Source organism: Theropithecus gelada, chromosome 20, assembly GCF_003255815.1.
Source record: "Theropithecus gelada isolate Dixy chromosome 20, Tgel_1.0, whole genome shotgun sequence".
In the NCBI taxonomy this organism is placed as follows: Eukaryota; Metazoa; Chordata; class Mammalia; order Primates; family Cercopithecidae; genus Theropithecus; species Theropithecus gelada.
Genome location: NC_037688.1, coordinates 59,361,959 through 59,384,381, shown reverse-complemented (window position 1 = coordinate 59,384,381; position 22,423 = coordinate 59,361,959). Strand labels below are relative to the sequence as shown.

The following is a 22,423-nucleotide window of genomic DNA, read 5'->3' as shown; positions in this document are numbered from 1 at the left end:
GGGAAGCTGAGTTGGGAGGATGGTTTGAGCCCAGGAGTTTGGAGGCTGCGGTGAGTTATGACTGTGCCACTGCACTCCAGCCTGGGCCATGGAGTGAGATCTGTTTCAAAAAAACAACAAGGGAAATGTGATGGCCCTTTTAAAATCAGGCTTAAGTCAGTTTGTAGTGGAAAGAGGTCCAGTGTCTTCTAAGCAGGGACTTAAGACACTGACACACTTAGCAAACTTGATCAATAGAAGGCTCAGGGCAGCCAACTCTGGCAGCGTGTCCTGCTCTGTTCCCGAGAGAAAATGGCCTTATCTGGGTCACAGGGAAGGAAGGTGCTATCATGAGACGAGTTGTCCAGAGCCTCAGTCTCACTTTGTTCCAATTCCCCATCAGCTCTCCCCTAGTATTTCAATCCTGGCGGAGACGGGATAATTTTCACGCCTTGGATAGGGCATGAAAGCACCAGCCATTGGAAGAGGGGATCTCCATGGCAATTTACAGCTGCTGACGAATGCACCGACCCAGTGCGGCTGAGCTCCTGTAAGCTGCCCCGGGAGTCTGAGTATCTCCAGATGGAAAGAAACGGATGCCAGCACTGGGAGGACCAAGGGTGCAGCCTCGACCAGAACCTGCACTGAGGGATGGCCAGTCTAGGAGGTCTCTGGGGCACCTGGTGGCCTTTTTCACTGCTGTGACCTTGCTCTCTGTTTCTTCAAACTCCTACAGCTACAATTAGACCCTCTCCCTCAACATGTCCCAGCCACAGTTCTATCTGGTGGAGTGGCAACACGTACACACTCATGCACACGCACACGCACGCTACAATGTGTCTCCAAGAATCATGAAGTTTTCATATAAACCACAGAATATATTTAATTCAAATTAAACATGAAACTAGAATAATGTTCGGTCCTTATCAAGTAGCAATTACATTGTTTAAAAAAAAAGAACAGTACATTTCCGTCTACATTCCGGCAATCCAACGAGGCGGCACGGGTCACATCCAGTTTGACGAGGTGACAGAGCCAGCAGTCACCATCCAAGGGCATGGTTCTGAGGGGACTGGGGAGACGCAGACGATATATGACACAAAATGACTCTGCAGCAAGTCTGAATGGGCGACAGCAGCCGCCCTCCTAATACAGAAGAATGAAAGTCCAGGTAGCAGAGAGCAGGCCACTCGCATAAAGAGCGCATTGTATTAAATAGATAGTTAACGCACTGCTTCTTGCTCATTCCAAGTTGCTGTAGGTGCTGCCCGCGTTAACAGCAGGGGCAAAAGCTTCCTATGCACGTTTCAGCAGGAACACTCTCTCCACTCCAGGTATTTCTTTGCTTTGGATTTTTTTGGCATTATTTCCTTCCCATGTGAAGAAAGCCAACTTCTTCAAGACACAGGTCATTCAGCTTCCGTGGCGGCCTCCAGGTGCTCCTAGGGCCGTGCAGAAGGCCAGGTCCCGCACAGTGAGGCCCTCCTTTGTCCTCCACTGAAAGCTTTTCACTGTTCTGTCTGCAAAGGAAGAGGTTTGCCTGTCCCTGCTCCACGTGCCAGGGTGGAAGCGGCGGAGGGCTGGGGAGGGCTTTCTTCACAGGGCCGTGCTCTCGGTATCATTGTCTATATCCAGCAGGATGCGGCCAGGCACGTCTTTGCTGGCTGAGTCTGAGTGCATTTCAGGAAAGATGCTGCGATGTGGTTCTGAAACCCTGGAATTGGAGTCTGGACAAAAACACGAGGAGACACGGTATCAATGAGGGGTAACCCCCGAGAGGTCACCTGAGGGTGCTTTGAGAAGAGAGGCTGGGAAGTTTCAGGGTCAGCCCATGCACACAGAATCCCTTGCGAGAGGCCTCATCAGCTCTTAGAAGCCAAGTGATGCCTTTGTGACCCCAGAGGGCAGCTGAGTGGCACAGCCTCGCCTCTGGGCTCTGAGGTTGCTTGCTATGAGCCCGGGGCAGCCCTTGGAGATGCAGCTTTCAAAGGATTTGCTTGCTTTGATGGAAGAAAGGAAGCCTCCTTCTTCCCGAGGCCTCTAATGCATGAGATGAACCCTCCTGATGGCCCCTGGGCTGCCCTGGGAAGAGGCCTCTCCTCGAGACTGCTGGGTTTTCCTCCTGTGACTAACACTAGGACCTCACCTTCAGCACCAGCAACATTTGGGCCTGAATTATTTGTTGTGGTTGTCCTGGGCATTGTAGGTGTCACCCAACAGATGCCAATGACATGCAGCCTCCTCCCCCAGTGTGACAACCAAAAATGTCTCCTGTGCATCACAGATCACTGGGGAAGTTTAAACTGTCTCCAGAAGCTGCCAAGCGTCCCCTGGGGAATCACAATCACTGCTGACTGACATCACTGAGGCAGACTAAGTCTCCTGCAAATATTAACTTCCCCTTCTCCGTCTAATACACCTCGAATGCCATTTTCATGTCTTACTATGCTAGCTGAAATTCCTTCAGCAAAGTGGCAAACATACGGTCCTCATGCTGTTGTCCCCTCTCCTATGCTCTTCCCAGAGGCCAGTGGGTCTGATTCATTTATGCATGAACAAACATTTACTGAGCACCTCCCAGGTGCCAGGCACCATTCTACCTGCTGAGGACGCAACACTGCACAAGACAGGCACAGCCTCAATGAAGCCCAAGGTCAAAGTGGGCAAACCAAGGGGATCTTCATTAAAACAAAAGGGCTGGCTTCTCTAGTAGATGTGGGTTCTGGCAAATTATGAGAGCCTCATTAGGTATTTTAGGGCTGGTGTAAGAGAGAAGAGAGATATTTTGTAGTTTTGCTTTGCTGGGTTAGAGGTAGCTGTGGCAGGCAGCAGTGAGGGAGTGGGAGGAGGAGGTGGTTTGCTGGGACGTCTCACATTGAGGCTCGAGAGCTGCTTCTCACCCACTTGCTGTGGTGCAAAATGACATCCTGCCTGTCCTTGCCGGGAGCTAGTTTTGAACGTATTTCTGTTCGACCTGCTCCTGTCTGCGCAGGCACAGCTTGAAAACACTGGTGCACTCTGGGGAAGCTCACTGCTTCAAGACTCGTTCCAGCTCTACCCTTCCACCTTCCTGTCCCTACAGTCTGAGCTGTAAGATCTATTTACTCCCTGGGACATCCTTTTTCTCACAGTGACTCCTTGGTTGTCCCTCAAGGTTTCCTACACACCACAACTCAGAGAAATTTCAAGATTTATGGAGGTGCCAAGGTGTCAAAGAGTTCAGGTGCCGAATGTCATTTCAGACAATTCAGGCCTTGTGATAACTATAAAACCAATGACACTGTGCACAATTGCACCACCCTATGGTGCAGTCAAAGGTGGTCTGTATGCACACAATAGGGGCTGTCTTGGATTTGTCCTAAGCAGAAGAGAAGTCAACGAAGGCAGGGACTGTGCCTGTCTTGTTCACAGTGTATCCTCAGTACCTAAAACAGTGACCGGCAAATAGCAGATGTTCAATAAATTTTGTAGCTGCACACTTGGATGGTTGGATGGATGAATGAAGAGTCATCTAGAGCAACCATCTTTCCAATCCTCCGTTCTTACATCTTCAGGCAAAGAAGTAGCTGTGACTTGAAGATGATACCGGTATAAGAAAATCACTGCAAATGCAATCCTTTCCCCCATTATCTTGGCCCCTAAAAACAGAAGGGGCTATCAGCCTGTGTCTCTTCTCAGCCCAGAGTTTACCAGAAACTATGGAACAGACATGACCTGGCGGGGAACGCATGATGCAAAGGCACTGTGCATACGGATGAGATTTCTACTTGTTAATATCTGTGTTCACATGCAAGTTAACGCCTATCAGCCACGAAGCCCTTCCACAACTGCTCTCTTTTTCTTATACATCACATATATATAATTTTTAGATTTATGCCTTTCTAAATTTTTCTATTTATGATCCACACACATTATTTATTCAAGGGGAAAAATGTGTTCTGGGGCTACATTTTTTTCCAGCTACAAGGAAATCCCTTACTCTGCCTCCCACCTGCCCCATCTGGTTTCCCCAGTCCCTCTCTATTCCTACATGAATCATCCCTGAAAGAAACAATGACTTTGTTTACACACAAAAAGTAGAAAGAATTATAGCAACTTGTACAGAACTAGTTTTCAGAAAGAGACTTCATCACAGTAGCTAACATTAAAAAAAAAAAAAAAAATTTTTTTTGAGATGGGGTCTCGCTCTGTTGCCCAGGCTGGAGTGTAGTCATGTAATCTCAGCTCACTGCAGCCTCCACCTCCCAAGCTCAAGCGATCCTCCCACCTCAGCCTCCCGAGTAGCTAGGACTACAAGCATATGCCACCATGCCTGGCTAATTTTTTGTATTTTTGGTAGAGACAGGGTTTCGCCATGTTGACTGGGCTGGTCTTGAACTCTTGGCCTCAAGCGATCCTCCCACCTCGGCTTCCCAAAGTGCTGGGATTACCAGCATGAGCCACCATGCCCAGCCTCGGTAGCTGACATTACTATAGAGCACTTACAACCGAGAGTGTACTATACACCCACACTTTATTACATCGTCTCACTGAACTGACTAATCCTAAGGCAGCAGAAATAAGAGAGGGAGACTCAGAGGCTCTATTCCTTGTTCAAGGTGACACAGCCAGGGTGGACCAAAGAGGATCAAAGCCAGATCAGTTGCACTCTGGCTCTTCACATTACATTTTCCCTCCTCCCCAGAGGAGTGTGTAAATCCTTGGGTGAGGGTCCTCAAAGACATTATCTGAGATCGTTGTCTCAGTCTTAAACACTCTGGTTTGTTGTAAAAAGGAGAAAATGGTTATTTCAGAAAGACACCTGTAAGGACCTGGTTTGCCCGAAACACCTCTAAATCTTTCTGGCTATGAACTCGTATATAAACTGCACCCCAAGAAGGGCTGGTTTCTGAGCATATGCTTGGAGTTAAGTTCATACAAGAGATACTGTTCTTAAAAAAACAAAATAGGCTGGGCATGGTGGGATGATGGTGTGAGCCCAGAAGTTCGAGACCAGTCCAGGCAACACGAGACTCCGTTTCTATGAGAAAAATACAAAAATCAGCCGGGTGTGGTAGCGCATGCCTCTAGTCCCACCTTCCAGCTACTTCGGAGGATCGCTTGAGCCCAGGAGGTCAAGGCTGCAGTGGGCTATAATCACACTGCTGCACTCTAGCCTGGGCAACAGAGCAAGATCCTATCCCTTTAAAAAAAAAAAAAAAAAAAAAAAAGAGAGAAACACGGGATGACCTCCAGTAACCAGCCTCAGCCCAAAGGCAGAACTTGATATAGTCCATCACAGATTTGGGGCTCTGACAAATGTAACCAAGTTCCTTCCTGAACTGAGTATCTTATCCAGGAAACAGAAGTGGACATTTAACAGCTGGAAGTGGAATGTTATCACTAAGGGTATGGTTCTAGAAGATTTACTTATTACTTCCACAATTTTGAATATGTGCTTTCGGTTGTGAACCCACCCTTCAAGAAGTCCAAGGTGATTCTGATAGCCACTTTGACAAGTAACAGATCCAAATATGCCCTTGAAAGTCAGTGGTGCAGGCACAATCACAGGGCGAATAAACTCCCTCCCCCTCTCCACCACCCATCCCTCTTCTCAGACCTAGGGTATCAGGGAATGCCTTCCTTCACCAGTTAACGGTTTGAGTCTTAAACACTCTGGTTGATTGTTGTAAAAAAGAGATAAAGGTTATTTTAGAAAGACACCTGTAAGAACCTGGTTTTCTTTTAACACCTCTAAACTTCTCTGGCTATGAATTTATATATTATTTGCATTCCAAGAAGGGCTGGTCTTTGAGCATACTGCTTGGAGCTAAGTTTCTATAACAAGTATTATATTTCAAAATAAAAAAAAAAAGCAAATAACCAAACAAAAAAAGAAACCTTTTATTGGAGGTCTCTTTTCTGTTTTGTTTATTTTTGTTTTTAAATAAAATATCTACTATATGAACTTAGTTCCAAGCAATATCCTCAAAGACCGGCCCTTGGGAGGCAGAGAATATATAAATTCACAACCAAAGAGGTTTAGGGTGCTTTTAAAAAGCAGGTTCTGGCTGGGTGTGGTGGCTCATGCCTGTAATCCCAGGACTTTGGAGGCTGAGCTACTCGGGAGGCTGAGGCAGGAGAATCGCTTGAACCTGGGAGGTGGAGGTTGCAGTGAGCTGAGATCGTATCACTGCATTCCAGTCTGAGCGACAGGGTAAGACTAAACAAACAAACAGACAAACAAAAGCAGGTTCTAACAGGTGTCTTTCTAAAATAACCTTTTTCTCCTTTTTACAATATAATACCTGTCATATAAACTTAGCTCCAACCAGACTGTTTAAGATCCAAACCATTATTTCCTCAGATAATGTCTTCACTTACAGGATCCACACCCAAGGATATACACAACTCTTTTGGGAAAGAGGGAAAATGTTAGGGTGATTAAGAATGATGCAGCCAGGCACGGTGGCTCATGCCTGTAATCCCAGCACCTTGGGAGGCAGAAGTGAATGGATCACTTGAGGCCATGAGTCGAGACCAGCCTGGCCAATATGGCGAAACCCCGTCTCTACTAAAAATACAAAAATCAGCCAGGTGTTGCCACACCTACCTATAATCCCACCTATTTGGGAGGCTGAGGCAAGAGAACTGCTTAAACCAGAGAGGCAGGGGTTGCAGTGTGCCAAGATTGCACCACTGCACTCCAGAGTAGGCGACAGAGCAAGACTGTGTCGAAAAATACATAAAATAAATAAACAGAAGAACCACAGTCCAACCAATCTGGCTTTGATCCTCCTTAGTCTAAGTAGAATTGTGTAATTTTATCAGGAGCTGATGACTTCTCGTCAGTTTTCCAGGGCTACGAGCGACTTTGAGTCAACTATTCAGGAGTAATTCTGTTCAAGTCTCACTGGATGTTATCTTGACACAATTCTGATTATCTACTTATTAAAAATAAACTGCAAGTAGACATAGAGGCCACTTAAATATCCAACTAAGAGTAATAATACATCTGGTTGATGAAACATTATGTAGTCACTGAAAAACACGGTTCTAGGCCGGGCGCAGTGGCTCACGCCTGTAATCCCAGCACTTTGGAAGGCTGAGGTGGGCGGATCACGAGGTCAAGAGATCGAGACCATCCTGGCTAACATGGTGAAACCCCGTCTCTATTAAAAATACAAAAATTAGCTGGGCGTTGTGGCGGGTGCCTGTAGTCCCACTTACTCGGGAGGCTGAGGCAGGAGACTGGCGTGTACCCGGGAGGCGGAGCTTGCAGTGAGCCGAGTTCGAGCCACTGCACTCCAGCCTGGGCGACAGAGCAAGACTCCGCCTCGAAACAAAAAACAAACAAAAAAAACCATGGTTCTAAAAATTACATTATCATATGAGAACAAGCATATGATGTAAAGTAAAATAAAAGGATTCAAACCTGTCTATGTCAAATAATTATGCTCATGTACCACCTTTTTAGAAAAACTAAAAGAAAAAAAGGGGCAGGCGTGGTGGCTCACACCTGTAATGCCAGCACTTTGGGAGGATGAGGTGGGCGGATCATGAGGTCAGGAGATGGAGACCATCTTGGCTAACATGGTGAAACCCTGTCTCTACTAAAAATACAAAAAATTAGCTGGGTGTGGTGGCGGGTGCCAGTAGTCCCAGCTACTCGGGAGGCTGAGGCAGGAGAATGGTGTGAACCCGGGAGGCAGAGCTTGCAGTGAGATGAGATTGCACCACTGCACTCCAGCCCAGGGAACAGAGGGAGGCTCTGTATCAAAAAAATAATAATAATAAAAAGAAGTAGAATATCAACGGCAGACTTTTTCAATTGTGTAGCTACAGTTGATTTCTTATTGTTTCCATTTCTCAAGAGTTTTAATATCCATGCTTATTTTTATTTATCTGAGACAGAGTCTCACTGGAGTGCAGTGGTGTGATCTCAGCTCACTGCGACCTCCACCTCCCGGGTTCAAGCAGTTCTCCTGCCTTGGCCTCCCGAGTAGCTGGGATTACAGGCACCCACCACGACGCCCAGCTAACTTTTTGTATTTTTAGTAGAGAAAAGGTTTCTCCGTGTCGGCCAGGCTGGTCTTGAACTCCTGACCTCAAGTGATCCACCCACCTCCTCCCAAAGTGATGGGATTACAAACGTGAGCCACCACGCCCCGGCTCATGCTTATTTTTAAAAAGGCATTACTTCCATGACATAAGAAGGGTGAGAGTTTAAAAAGCAAACACTGAAATTAGCCAGCAAAGTGTCTAGGCTTATGGCTACTATGTGAGTGATATGGTCTATCTGTGGTACAGTGGACTAACGCCTCACAGTCTCAGGCTCACTAAATTATACGAATGTACTTGTTAACTCCTTCTGCAGAGCACTGTCTTTTTAACCCATGAAAGAACTGAGATCCAAAAAAACAAGTGATGCATCAGAATCAAAATATGGATACCTGGGTCCCACCCCCAGTCTCCTCTGTTTGGGTCCTAGAAGGCCGGATCTGGGCATGTGAGTTTTTAAAACCCCGACATGTGAATCTAACATAGAAATCTGGCTAAAACTATTTTCTTCTAGATAAAAATGATAAATAGCAGGCCAGGCACAGTGGCTCACGCCTACAATCCCAGCACTTTGGGAGGTTGAGGTAGCCGATCAACTAAGGTCAGGAGTTCGAGACCAGCCTGGCCAACATGGTGAAGCCCCATCTCTACTAAAAATAAAAAAAAATAGCCAGATGTGGTGGCAGGAGCCTATAATCCCAGGTACTCAGGAGGCTGAGGCAGGAGAAGCGCTTTAACCTGGGAGGCGGAGCTTGCAGTGAGCCGAGATCGCGCCATTGCACCCCAGCCTGGGCCACAGAGCGAGACTCCATCTCAAAAAAAAAAAAAAAAGATAAATAGCTAGCCTTCATTTAGATCCACTGTGTATTAAGAACTATTAAGAAGTAACTGGCTATCAGAATATCCTTGGACTTTCTCTTATTTGATCTTCAACGATTTAGACAGATGTCACCACTTTACAGATAGCCAGGTTGTGCCTGGCCTATGTTATACCAAGAGCTAAAATTCTAATTCAATCAGGCCCGACTCCATGATGTGTGTTCTTTCTACTATACCTCGTTTGCCTAATATGGAAAAGAACGGAAATTAAAGAAGTAACGAGGCCAGCCCTGTGACCGACCACCTATTCCACATCTGGGCACACACTTAGTATTCCGAATGATTGCAGCAAGCATCAACAAAGCCAGGCCTTCAGTGCATGCACTATTAGTAGGGACGCAAGCAGGCAGGGTTAAGGTGGCCGGTTAGTAACAGGCGTGAGTGCACAAATATGATCATCAAGTAGCAAAAATGCAATGGCCAATCAGGTGCCTTTTCCTTACCATTAAATATTCCAATCTCAGTTCTTACTGAATATGGCAGGTCATACATCTAAATTATTTAATAAAACGTTTAAATTAGAATACTCTTTGCTAAAATCTATTACTTCAAAAGTAGCAAGATGTAAACTCTTTTCCATGGGAATTAAAACTCTTACTGCTCTCTAGAGTCACAATTAACAGGAGACTCAAAATGACGCCAGAATCCCGGCATCCTCCAGTGCTGGTGCTGAGCTGTGAGAAGTTGGCTGCCAAACCTGCTTGGCAACAATAATCTCCCCCAAGAGTTTATATTAATCCCATGAGCCTTAACCCAACTCTTTAAAACTCTAACTTAATCCAATTCTAAAGGAATAACCTGTTTTCAGGAATTTGTCCATCTAAAGTTTTCTAAGTGAAAACATTATGTCACAATAAAGGACCATCCTGTCCAAGGAAGTTGTATTTTTTTCCTCCTTGAAAAAACCTAACGGCTATATCCAAGAATGGTTAATAGCAGTATGATCAACACTAGCAGACTCAAAAATTCTAAATGTTGGCCTTCTGTGTACTTTCAATGGCAGGCCAGGGGATTTTAAGATAGTACAGGTTAATTCTGTAATATAAAGATAACTGTGGTGACCTGGAATTTCTTGAGTTAGGAGAATTCATAGAATAGATTGGTTTTTAAATAGCTAATATCTTAGGGAAACATACTTTTAATGTAAAATTCCACTTATCTAATAATTACAGCAGCACATTACAGTGTTGTAGCAGATCAATAAAGTGAACTTCTGGTAACAATGGTATTAAAGAATAGGCATACTTCTGGTTTGGAATCTTTCATTTAAAAAGAAGGAAATATCTGAGAATAACATTTTGGTGTGTCACAAGCATGGAACTGTGGAATCGCGCCTGGGCCTCCTCCCTGTTTTGAGGGCTACGCTCTGGTTTTCCACTTCCGGTTCCTACAGAAAGTCTTACTCAGACCTAAGCTGTGAGCACTCCGGCTAAGGGCCCCACAGTAGGCGTAAGGCTCAGGTCAGCTGACTAAAGCAGCTGTACACATAATGAGGGCCTTATGCTGTCCACATGTAGACCCAGCGGCAGACTTGGATGAGCTCACAGTGCCTTTTAAAAAGTTCATATGGTTTAATAAAGCAAAATGGAAGCATGCTAGAATGCAAAGGAATTTAAAAGAATTCTGTGTAGGGTATTTGGGGGAAGATTTTTTTAATTTTTTGGCCTTGAGAATTTAAAATATCAAATTAAGAAGCTCCATGCAGTTAACTTAAGATACAAAAATTTAAATTTAAATTTAAAATTAAATTTAAAATTAAAGCTCAAGACACAAAGGACACAATTTCCTCCCGTGCTGACGGCGCCCGGGTCCTCTTTGGTTGGATGCTGGTGAGCCCATCAGTGACAGGTAGGTCACACTGGGAAGAGTAGACCGCTGGTAAGAGGCTCACCAAAAAGACAAAAGATATATATATATATTTTTTAAAGAGACAGGGTCTCACTCTGTCATGCAGACTGGAATGCAGCCAGCAGTGACACAATCACTACCACTGCAGTCTCGAACTCCTGGGCTCAAGCAATCCTCCTGCCTCAGCCACTCAAAGTACTGGGACTACAGGCACCAGCCACTGTGCCTGGCCCCTAAGAAAGAAGATACTCTTCAAGAGCAGCTTAAAATCAGGCTCTTGATCTACTGACATCTACTCCTTGAATTTGAAGCACTGCAGCTCAAAGTGCTTCTGATAAAAATAAAGAAAAGTCTATATGCTACAGAAGGGATGGCCCATTGGCTGTCAGGGCACAGGGTCTACAGGTTGCTCCTGAGCACACAGTCAAAAGCACATATGCAAAACATGGCTACGCAGGAGCACGTGGAGCTGTGGGGCAAGCTGCTCGGGCCGTTACAGACCTTAGTCCTGGATACCTTCCCCACCTGTGAGGGCACCAGGAAGGGCATCTATTGGGAAACAAACAAACAAACCAATATGGCTGTGTTGTTTTCAAAATAAAAGCTCTGATGTCATCAGAAAAAAAGTTATTAACCATTTATAACATGTGCAAATTATGTATTAAATTCCTGAAAAAAGTTATTAAAAGATATTGTTAGAATCAGTTAACCGTCACCCTTTGGATTAATGGAAACCTTCGGCAGATTTTTAGCTGCAAAGTCACTCAATATGGTTGGAAAGCCCAGAGGTATACTTCAGCTTCTTTTCCAAAAGTGCCTCCACTTAGAACAATTTAAACTGGGCTGCTGTAAGAAATTATTTGAGGCCCCTAATTACCATTTTTTAAAACACAGTAGAAAACCCCATATCCATCCTTAAATAAAATAATAAATTAGAGCATTTGGGATGGATACATTTTTGAAATCTTAAATAAAATGGTCATGTTCTAGACTATTAAAAATATGCCATTAGGTAGTCCACTAAAACCTGTACAATCACCACCACTTCAAAACAGGTTCCCACTGGGTCTATAGGAAACTCTTCACTCTTCCCTCCCAAGCCATTAGAGGCCAGCACTCTGATATGACTGTACCCTGAGATCTCCCTTTTGGAGCATTCGATTTGGCATAAATCATGTTTTTTAAAGTTATACCTGAAATTCTGTACTTAATATGAACATTTTTACTCTTATAAGTACTTAGAAGTACTGTTGAAGCATTTTAATGAGGAATTCACTAAGACAGTTCATGCTTGTGTTGTAAAATACCTTCCACCTGGATTAAAACTCATTATGTTTAGAAAAATGTAAACGTACATAGGTCTTAAACACACAAGCAACTGTAAGTCAGGGGTTGGCAAACTTAAAGGACCAGGTAGTAAATGTTTCCAACTTTGTGGGCCATATGATCTCTGGCCACGACGATCCAACTCTGCTGTTTTAGCACCAATGCAGGCACAGACAATATGTTAACAAATGGCTATAGCTGTGTTCCAATAAAACTTTAATGACAAAAACTGGCTGCAGGACAGGTTTGGCTTGCAGGTGCAGTTTGCTGACGCCTGGTATAAATCAAAGCTTAAATAAAATGGAGTAGTACAAAAGCAATGTAGAGCAGACAGGGAAACATGGACATTGATGTCCTACTTACCCGTTACTATCTTGGAAGCTGTCGGTGCTGCGTTGGTGAGGCTGCTGTCCCCAGCTGAGTGGACACCAGGAGGATGGGGGGGTGGGGGCACGCTGGGCCGGTTCCTTGGCTTTGGTACTGGTCTCGGTCTCGGTAAGGTTCCAGCATGTGGCTGTGCAGTCTCAAGGTTACCCCCCACCAGGGTCTGAGGAGCTGGCAGGCTGGGGTTCTGTTTTCCTAGGGGCGGAGTACTGGGGGGCGTTGGAGTTTGGGGAGGGGTGTGAGATGGCTGCTCAAGTCCATGCTCACTGGGCAATGCCATGGGGTTGGGAGGGCCCTGGCTATTGGGCTTGGTGTGCATCAGCGGCGTGGCCTGCGTAGGGGGCTGTGGCGGCGGGTGATTGGGAGCTTGGATTGGAGACAGGCTGCTGGAGTACCTCCGGGGTGCTGAGAGCTGGGAGGGGGCGGAGGGCTGGCCTGGAGGCTGGCCCGTGTGCTGAGTGGGAGGAGAGGGGCTTCGGGTGGGTGGCTTTGGTGACAGACTGGGTGGATGCTGAGATGTTCCTGAAGAACTCTGGCCCCCGGGGTGGCCAGGAGGTGGGTTGCCTGGTTTCGGGGGTGCTGGAGCGGGTTTCTTAACGGCTGCACAAAGAGAGAAAACCACCTTTCAGTAGGAACAGTGAGGCAGCCACCACGACCACCGTGGCCAGCAGCCCAAATTTAACCCCGCCAGTAACAAACCACAGCACCACGTGCCTCTGATGAGAGGTGGTCAGGAGGGCACCACACTGTGTCTTCCTCCCCAGAACCCATAACCCTAGTCTAACCATCAGAAGAACATCTGACAAACACAAATTGAGGGCCTTTCTTCAAAAGGCCTGACCAGTACTCTCCAAAACCGTCAAGGCCATAGAAAAGCACAGAAAGACAGAGAACGTGTCACAGACCGAAGGAGACTGAGAAGATACGATGACTACATGCAATGTGGGCTCCTGGATGAGATCCTGGGACAGAAAATGGACATGAGTGGAAAAACTAGGGAAATCTGAATAAAATGTGGAGTCTAGTTAATGGTAATGAAGCGCGAGGTGCAGTGGCTCATGCCCGTAATCTCAGCACTCCGGGAGGCCAAAGCAGGCAGATCACTTTAGTGCAGGAGTTCAAGGCCAGCCTGGGCAACGCGGCAAAACTCCATCTCTACAAAAAATAAAAAAATTAGCTGGGAGTGGTGGTGTGCGCCTGTAATCCCAGCTACTCATGAGGCTGAGGTGGGAGGATCACATGAGCCCGGGAAGTCCAAGGCTGCAGTGAGCTGTAATCACACCACTGAACTCCAGCCTGGGCAACAGAGCAAGACCATTTAAAAAAAAAAAAAAAAAAAAAAAAGGGGGGGGGGGGGGGGGGGCTGGCCCAATGTTGATTTCTGAGCTGCGGTAAAGGTACCATGGTCACGTAACACATTAACAACAGGGGAAACTGAGTAAGGGGCATACAGGAACTCTCAGCATTATTTTTGCAACTTTTCTATTCAAAATTACTCCAAACTAACAAATTTTTAAAAAATTAAGTACATTCTGCACGTTTGAAAGGGCTTTAAAGGTCTATCGTTTTGAAAGTTCAACAAGAAAACTGTTAACAGAGGCCACCCGAATAACACGGAAGTGCTGCTCTCAGCCCGCTTAGCAGCCTCCTCGTTAGGTCCCCATGGGAAGACACAGAAAAAGGCAAGGACAGCCAGGAGGGACCACCAAGCAGGACTGGTTCACCCGACGTAACATGACCCCTGACCCCACGCCACCTTCTCCTCAAGAGCTTGATTGGTTTGACTGGTCTTAATAACAGAACTTCTACCAATTCCGGAAGCATTGGAGTTAACAGATATGTCCTGGACAAAAGCATGAATAAATGTGGAAGAGTTGCCTTAGAATTATTTCTTTAAAGAGAGCTGAATCACATCACTCTCCTCCCCATACCAGCTGAGATCAGGGATGGGAACCTGGTACTGAGGAGGGCAGGAGGAAAACGACAGATCTGGGGCTCTGGTTTCGGGCTGGGAGGGGTAGGGGGAAAGGAGAGACTTTAGCCTTTTTCAAACTCTGCTAAGATCCTACTGGTTCCCCAAGAAAAAAGAGAAGGAAATGAAGGAAAGAAATGAACATGTATCACTGTTCACATATCACCAGTACCCAGTAAGGCCTTTTACATAAATTATGCACATTATAATTTATATAAATTATCTCATTCAAGTCTCATAAGCTCATTGCAGGGCAAGCTCTGTAATCGCCATTTTCACAGAGAAGAAAACTGAGGCTTTTGGTAACAGGCCACACAGCTAGTAAGGGGCAGAACAGAGACTCCTGCCCGTGACATGTGGACTCCCTGAATGCTTTTTCCTCATCCTCCTTCCTCTATTCCTCGGCTGCCTGTTTACAGGTCCCAGAATTCAGGATTAAAAAGGGTGAAGTCTCGGTGGCTCATGCCTGCAATCCCAGCACTCTGACTGGCTGAGGCAGGAAGATCACTCAAGACCAGCCTGGGCAACACAGTGAGATCCTGACTCCACAAACAAACAAACAAAGCGGCCAGGCATGGTGGCATGTGCTTGTAGTACCAGCACTTTGAGAGGCCAAAGTGGGAGGATCACTTGGGTCCAGTGGCTGAAGGATGCAGTGAGCTATTATCACGCCACTGCATTCCAGCATGGGTGAGAGAACAAGACCCTGCCTCTAAAAAACATAAGAAAGGAAAGAAAAAGAAAGAAAAAATAAAGTGTACTCTGCTACACTGGTCTGGAACTTCCAACCCTGGAACTCAGAAACCACCAACCAGCTTACATTAGCTGTACTCCGGAATGCCATCAGCATTTTAAAAAAAAGTCTAGTTTTCTGTTCTAAGCAATAATAATTGCAAATTCGCACGGAATAAAAGTTCGTTCCTGACATTTAAGGGTGTGAAGAGGATGAGGAGCGGGAGCATGGGAGCAGAGTGTCTGGGGGAGGGGGCTGGGAGAAAGGGAGGCCTTGTCTGAGACCACCTCAGAGGCGCAGGGGGTGGGTAAGGCAAAAAGAATCAAACCCGTCCTGTGAAGAAGCCTGGGAGCTGTGATTTCGGGAAGCAGGAAAGACTCCGAGTGTGGCTATGAGGAAAAGAGTCTTCGTAACCCAAAACCAGAGTCACACCTGGAATCTAGGTACAGAAGACTAACTTCCCTCAAGGATCAGCTGAGATCCCGATAAGATGACAGTGGCCCAGAGAGACAGCCTTAAGAAGGATAAAGTGGGGGTTTGCAACCAAGAAGTGGACCCGAATCTGCCTCCCTGCCTATAATTTGTAGAAATTCCACTAACATTTGTGTCATGCTTTATAAAGACCATGCTTTCATAGACAGACACAGTGAATTTCATCTATTTTTTTTTTTTTGAGACGGCGTCTTGCTCTGTTGGCCAGGCTGGGGTACAGTGGCACAGTCTTGGCTCACCGCAACCTCTGCCTCCCAGGTCCAAGCGATTCTCCTGCCTCAGCCTCTTCAGTTGGGACCACAGGCATGCAGCACCACGCCCGGCTAATTTTTGTATTTTTAGTAGAGATGGGGTTTCAACATGTTGGTCAGGCTGGTCTTGAACTCCTGGATCAAGCGATCCGCCCACCCCGGCCTCCCAAAGTGCTGGGATTACTGGTGTGAGCCACTGCGCCTGGCCTCTCTTTTTTATTTTAGAGATGGGGTCTCACTCTGTTGTCCAGGCTGGAGTATGGTGGTGCAATCATAGCTCACTGCAGGCTCGACCTCCTGGGTTCAAGAGATCCTCCTGCCTCAGCCTCCTGAGTAGCTGGGACTATAGGTGTGTAACCACACCCAGTTAATTTTTAAAACATTTTTTGTAGAGGTGGGCTCTCACTATATTGACCAGATTGGTCTCCAACTCCTGGCCTCAAGCGATCTTCCTGCCTCAGCCTCCCAAAGTGCTGGGATTATAGGTGTGAACCACCATACCCAGCCGGAAGAAGTGATTTTTGAGGTGAGACCTGAATGTTAAGAAGAAACCATGTGAAGATATGGGACAGAATGTTCTGGAAGCCCTAAGGAGGGGATGAGCTTACTTCATTCAAGGAACCAAGAGCAGAGTGTGTTGAGAGGGGGGAGTGTAAGCTCTGGGCTCAGAGGTAGGCCCCACCAGAGCGCAGAGAATCCAGGGTGAGAAGTTTGCATGGAAGCCACTGAAGAGTTTAACCAACAGATGACATGATCTGCTTGGAGTTTTAAAGCAACTCCCCTGGCTGCTGGTTGAAGGACTGCAGGGGAGACAGGTGGGAGCAGTTCACATTCCGTTCATCAGGACCTAGAAAGCTCTCAGCCCAATTCTGAGGCAACAGTGGCTCCCAGACTCACAAAGCTGAGAAGTACAGAGGCCGTGGTAGTCTCCAAACAGAGTGAGGGCTTGGGACACCAGGAAAACTGGGAGCATTTCTGCAGAACTGACTTTTTGTTTGTTAAGCTTTGTCACGCCTAAGGAAAAGCTAAATGTCTGTTTTTCTGTTCTCGATTTTTTCCTTTTTCTTTAATGACTTTTCTCTTGAATGACTGAATTTTCTGCTTGCCATTTTACAACAGACATAGAAAAGATCTGGCCACAAGCCTCACCATCTGAATCCTTGCACTAACTTACAGAGGTCTGCACAACCTTCCCTGAGGGCAAGGAGGAGGGTGGCTGCTTACCTCGGCGCAGAGTATGCGGGCTGGGCCCCGCAGCACTGTGAGGTGGGCCCAGGGAGAGCTGGTGGGAGCCGGCAGCTGCCTGGGCCTGGTTTTGGCCAGAGGCTATCTGACTGTTGTTTCTCCCTGGTGCTGGCGCAGCTGCAGATGCAGGATCCTTGGGTTTGGGAGGACTAAGAGGAGTAAAAGTCCAGTTAGACGTCAGACAATCCCAGCTAGAAAATCTGAACATACTGCACATAAAACATAAGATTCCAAGCAGAGTTTTCACTTCGGCAGGAAGGAAAAGGATCTGAAATTCTAACTAGCTCGCACTGGGCTTATAAAGGTAGTGTTTACTTGGTGCCATATAAAGAGCTAATGTATACTTGGTGTCATTTTTTTTACAGAGATGGGATCTTGCTATGTTGCCCAGGTTGGTCTCCAATTTCCAGACTCAAGCAATCCTCCTGCCTCAGCATCCTCAGTAGCTGGGACTATAGGACTATTTATTTTATGAGATTCATTGCATCAGACTGGACTCCAACGACTCTGCCACTCCAGTATCATGACAGAGATCATTTCAAAGCAACCAATGCGGCGTTTTCAGCGCTACTGTGTTTGGACTTAAATTGGGCAGTACTATTAATATCATGAACGGGCTTTTAGATGTTGACATATATACTATACAAAACTAAGCAAAAGCCACGGTAAAATAAGACTCTAAATGATAAAGGGCTTATTATTATCAATAACTTGAACTGAAGGAGAACTCAGAGGCTAAATGACTACTCGAAGTCCAGAGTTGGTGGCAGCAGGATAGAGATCAGAACTCAGGCTTCCTGTTTCCTGGCCCAGAACTTTTTATACCAAACATTAAAGCTCCATTTTGTCAAGGTCACCAAAGAGTGAATAACATTAGTGTAATGTACATTAAAATACCTACAGAATACAGTATAAAAAAACAAAGAGCAGGCCGGGCACAGTGACTCATGCCTATAATGCCAGCACTTTGGGAGGCTGAGGCGGGTGGATCACTTGAGGTTAGGAGTTCGAGACCAGCCTGGCCAACATGGTGAAACCCCGTCTCTACTAAAAATGCAAATATTAGCCAGGTGTGGTGGCTCACGCCTGTAGTCCCAGCTACTCTAGAGGCTGAGGTGGGAGAATCACTTGAACCCAGGAGGTGGAGGTTGCCGTGAGTCAAGATCATGCCACTGCACTCCAGCCTAGGGGACAGAGCGAGATCCTGTCTCAAAAAAAAAAAAGCAAAATGACTGACATTCCATTTGTCCTTCTGCGTTAAGGCTAATTATTGTCTTAAACAATACACTTAGCCTTGATTAAACAAATTGAATGTCACAAGGAAATGAAAATATGTAAATTGGCTGGGCGTGGTGGCTCATGCCTGTAATCCCAGCACTTTGGCAGGCGGAGGACGGAGGATTGCTTGAGACCAGGATTCAAGACCAGCCTGGGCAACACAGTGAGACCTTGTTACGACAAAAAATTTTAAAAATTAGCAGGGCATGGGGGTGCACGAGTATAGTCCCAGCTGGGAGGCTGAGGTGGGAACGTTGCTTGAGCCTGGGAGATTAAAAGGCTGTAGTGAGCCATGATCACGCCACTGCCCTCCAGTGTGGGTGACAGAGCAAGACCCTGTCTGAAAAATAAAACAAGACAAAAAACAGGCCGGGGCAGTAGCTCACGCCTGTAATCCCAGCACTTTGGGAGGCCAAGGCGGGTGGATCACTTGAGGTCAGGAGATCGCAACCAGCCTGGCAAACATGGTGAAACCCCATCTCTACTGAAAACACAAAAATTAGCCAGGCATTGTGGTGCATGCCTGTAATTCCAGCTACTCCGGAGGCTGAGGCAGGAGAATCATTTGAACCCAGGAGGCGGAGGTTGCAGTGAGCCGAGACTGCACTACTGCTTTCCAGCCTGGGCAACAGAGTGAGACTTTGTCTCAAAAAAATAAATAAATAAAAATAAAAAACAAAAACAAAAAAAAGAAAATAAGTGAATTCGCTTAGACTTTTTCCCTTCAAACAAAACAATTTAAACCAAAACAAGTATACACATGGGATACAATTATTGACAAGCTAACGTGGAGCCTATGACATGCATGGGAAGCCCTATGAAGTCTGAAGCCTTAATTTTTTTTAATGCCAAAGTAAACTTTCCCAAGGTGAGGAAAATGGAATTCAGGAATGCACAAAGCATTCAGCATTCAGTTTAAATGGTGAAACAAGACTCCTATCTCATGAGCAGCTTCACACACAACGAGGCTCTCCCTTGCTCATCCCAAGGGCGATGAGAAAGGAGTTCTTCCAAGGCAAATTCATCACTCTGCGTGGGAAATAAATGTGTGGATAAACAGCCTGTCCTTGTTCTGTGTACATTTATTTTACTTCGTATGTGATCATTCGGTGTGTTGTGCATGGCCAATGCAGAACACAGGACAACAAAAATTTTGGCGCACGTGTGCAGAGCTAAGCAGCGGTCAGTTCCAAACCACAAGGGATGCCACCTGAAGTAGCCTCTGGTGGTTATCTGCCTGGATCAGTGTGGAGAACTGAATTAATGTCAATTAAATAAAAATCTCAAGTTCTGGCCGGGTGCAGTGGCTCACACCTGTAATCCCAGCATTTTGGGAGGCCGAGGCAGGTGGATCACCTGAGGTCAGGAGTTTGAGACCAGCCTGACCAACATGGTGAAACCCTGTCTCTACTAAAAATACAAAAAAATTAGCCGGGCATGGTGGTGTGTGCTTGTAATCCCAGCTACTTGGGAGGCTGAGGCAAGAGAATCACTTGAACCCAGGAGGGGAGGTTGCAGTGACCCAAGATCTGGTTGCACTCCAGCCTACGCGACAGAGTGGGACTCTGTCTCAAAACAAAAACAAAAACAAAAACAAAAACAAAAAAAAACTCAGGTTCAAGGTGCCTTTTCTTAAAAGTTACTATCCATTTGCAGCCCACTCCAGGTGGCTAATCCAAAGGTTAAGCAACTAAAAGAGACTTTTAAGAAAATCTACCAGGCAGGCATGGTGGCTCATGCCTGTAATTCCACTATTTTCGAAGGCTGAGGCAGGAAGATCACTTGAGGCCAGGAGTTCGAGATCAGCCTGGGCAACCTAGGGCATCTATGTTTACCCCATCTTTACAAAAAAATCATCTTTACAAAAAATAAAAAAAATTAGCTGGGCATGGTGACAAGCACCTGTAATCCCAGGTACTTGTCAGGCTTAGGTAGGAGGATTGCTTGGGCCTAGGAGGCAGAGGGTGCAGTGAGCTACGATCATGCCATTGCACTCCAGCCTGGGCAACAGAGCAAGACGCAGTCTCAGAAAAAAAAAAAAGAAAGAAAGAAAAGAAAAAAGAAAAGCTACCATCTTATTTTCCACCTTGGACTCATGGATCAACTGCCCTACAAGACTGAAATCTGGGGGTGTGGACTGAAGTCTTAGTCACCTCATGTGCCCAGCACAGTGGCCAGCACATATCAGTGACTTGGTCAATCTGTCTGACTGAATCAATCAATGAATGAGTGAATAAATACCAGGAATACTAAAATTTAACTAACTTGCCACATTCAAAAGCTTCCTGGTTAGCACACTGGATGACAACGAACAGATAGTACATAAATGCTGACAGTGTACATCAAACAGGTGACAGAGGCTTAACACGCTATGAGACACCCACTGCCTTCCGGTTTCCAGCACCAAAGCAATGTGGCAAAGAATGCAAACCAATGTTGCTTTCTTTGGAAAACATAAAAAGAAGCGAGCCATTCATAGTCTTTTTTTCCGCCTTTTGCCAACCAGAGGAGTGAAAGCAAATCTGTTCACTCCATGCTGGAGCAGTTCTTTGGGCCGTGGATGCCGTGCCCAAAGGCCACCACCTGCAAGTAGGTTGGGGCGTCCAGCCTCCACTGCCAGCAGAAGTCGGCCTCCTTACCTGCCGTCACCTGGGCTCGGCCCCTGCTCCAGTATGCCTGCAGAGGAGGGGACAGTCCCACCCCCAGAGCTGCTTTCAGCCCTAGAGCTCTGGGGAGGGGGCTCTGGGCCAGCGGGCGCCATGGTGCTGCCATCTGTGGGCGGGAGTGGCGGCTGGAAAGCAGGGGATATGTGCTTTCTATTTAGAGTGCCACCCCGCCGGTGGGCCTGGAAGTCCATAAGCTTCACACCAAAGCTACACAGAGAGAAGAAACAGTCAACACACCATGCGAGCAGACTACTGAGACAGAAGCCCATCGGTCCACATGAGTTAAAACCACACATGTGGACAGCCACCCAAGTTGCCCAGCATGCATGAAGCGGCAAGAACCAGACTAATGGCCACCCCCGATACCAAGGCAAGCAACTCCACTTGGCTTTGAGCCCGAGCAAAGCCAATGACCCTGGTACTGTTCAAAGTCTTTGATCAATTTGGGTGTGAGCAGCTAGAAGCAAACAGGCAGGCCTCATCTTGAATGACACCATGTTACTGTGTTTATCCCCATACTTCCTCTGCTTTTTTTTTCCCCCCCTTTAGACACGAGGTCTCACTCCACCACCCAGGCTGGAGTGCCTGGCAGTCCAGCGGAGCAATCATAGCTCACTACAGTGTCAAACTCCTGGGCTCAAACTATCCTCCAGCCTCAGCCTCTGGAGCAGCTTGGACTACTGGCACACATCACCATACTGGGATATTAAAAATTTTTTTTTTTTTTTAAACGGAGTCTTGCTCTGTCACCCAGGTTGGAGTGCAGTGGCGCGATCTCGGCTCACTGCAAGCTCCGCCTCCTGGGTTCATGCCATTCTCCTGCCTCAGTCTCCCGAGTAGCTGGGACTACAGGCGCCCACCACCACACCCGGCTAATTTTTTGTATTTTTTAGTAGAGATGGGGTTTCACCGTATTAGCCAGCATGGTCTCGATCTCCTCACCTTGTGATCTGCCCGCCTCGGCCTCCCAAAGTGCTGGGATTACAAGCGTGAGCCACCGGCACCCAGCCAAAAAAAAAAAAAAAAAAAAAAAAAAATTTATTTATTTATTTATTTATTTTTAGAGACGGGGTCTCACTACATTGCCCAGGCTCTAAAACTCCTGGCCTCAAGTAATCCTCCTGCCTTGGTCTCTCAAAGTGCTGGGATTACAGGCATAAGTCACCACGTCCGGCCCATTTCCATACTTCCTAGTTCCCATCTCAAATCTGTTTTTCTGGAATGAAACAGAAGTCAAGTCCAGAAGGCCTACCAATGGTAGTATAAGGTTATCACACACACTGCCTCTTAACTGAGATGAGATGTAGAAACAACCCTATGTGCATATGCA

At 46.4% G+C, this 22,423-nt stretch overlaps 1 protein-coding gene across 2 annotated transcripts in view; it reads right to left on the bottom strand.

Moving 5' to 3' along the window:
• Positions 1–831: 831 nt before the first annotated feature.
• ARHGAP17 (Rho GTPase activating protein 17) overlaps positions 832–22,423 on the bottom strand; it is a 97,328-nt gene continuing 75,736 nt past the window's right edge. The window contains exons 17-20 of one of the 2 annotated variants that reach the window (XM_025370307.1): positions 21,067–21,300; positions 17,129–17,298; positions 12,436–13,056; positions 832–1,706 (exon numbers count right to left, since the gene is read on the bottom strand). In XM_025370307.1, coding sequence (XP_025226092.1) covers positions 1,576–1,706; positions 12,436–13,056; positions 17,129–17,298; positions 21,067–21,300 — 1,156 coding nt within the window. In that variant the 3' untranslated portion in view covers positions 832–1,575. The remainder of the gene's footprint in view (positions 1,707–12,435; positions 13,057–17,128; positions 17,299–21,066; positions 21,301–22,423) is intronic. The other variant, XM_025370308.1, reaches the window with a different exon arrangement.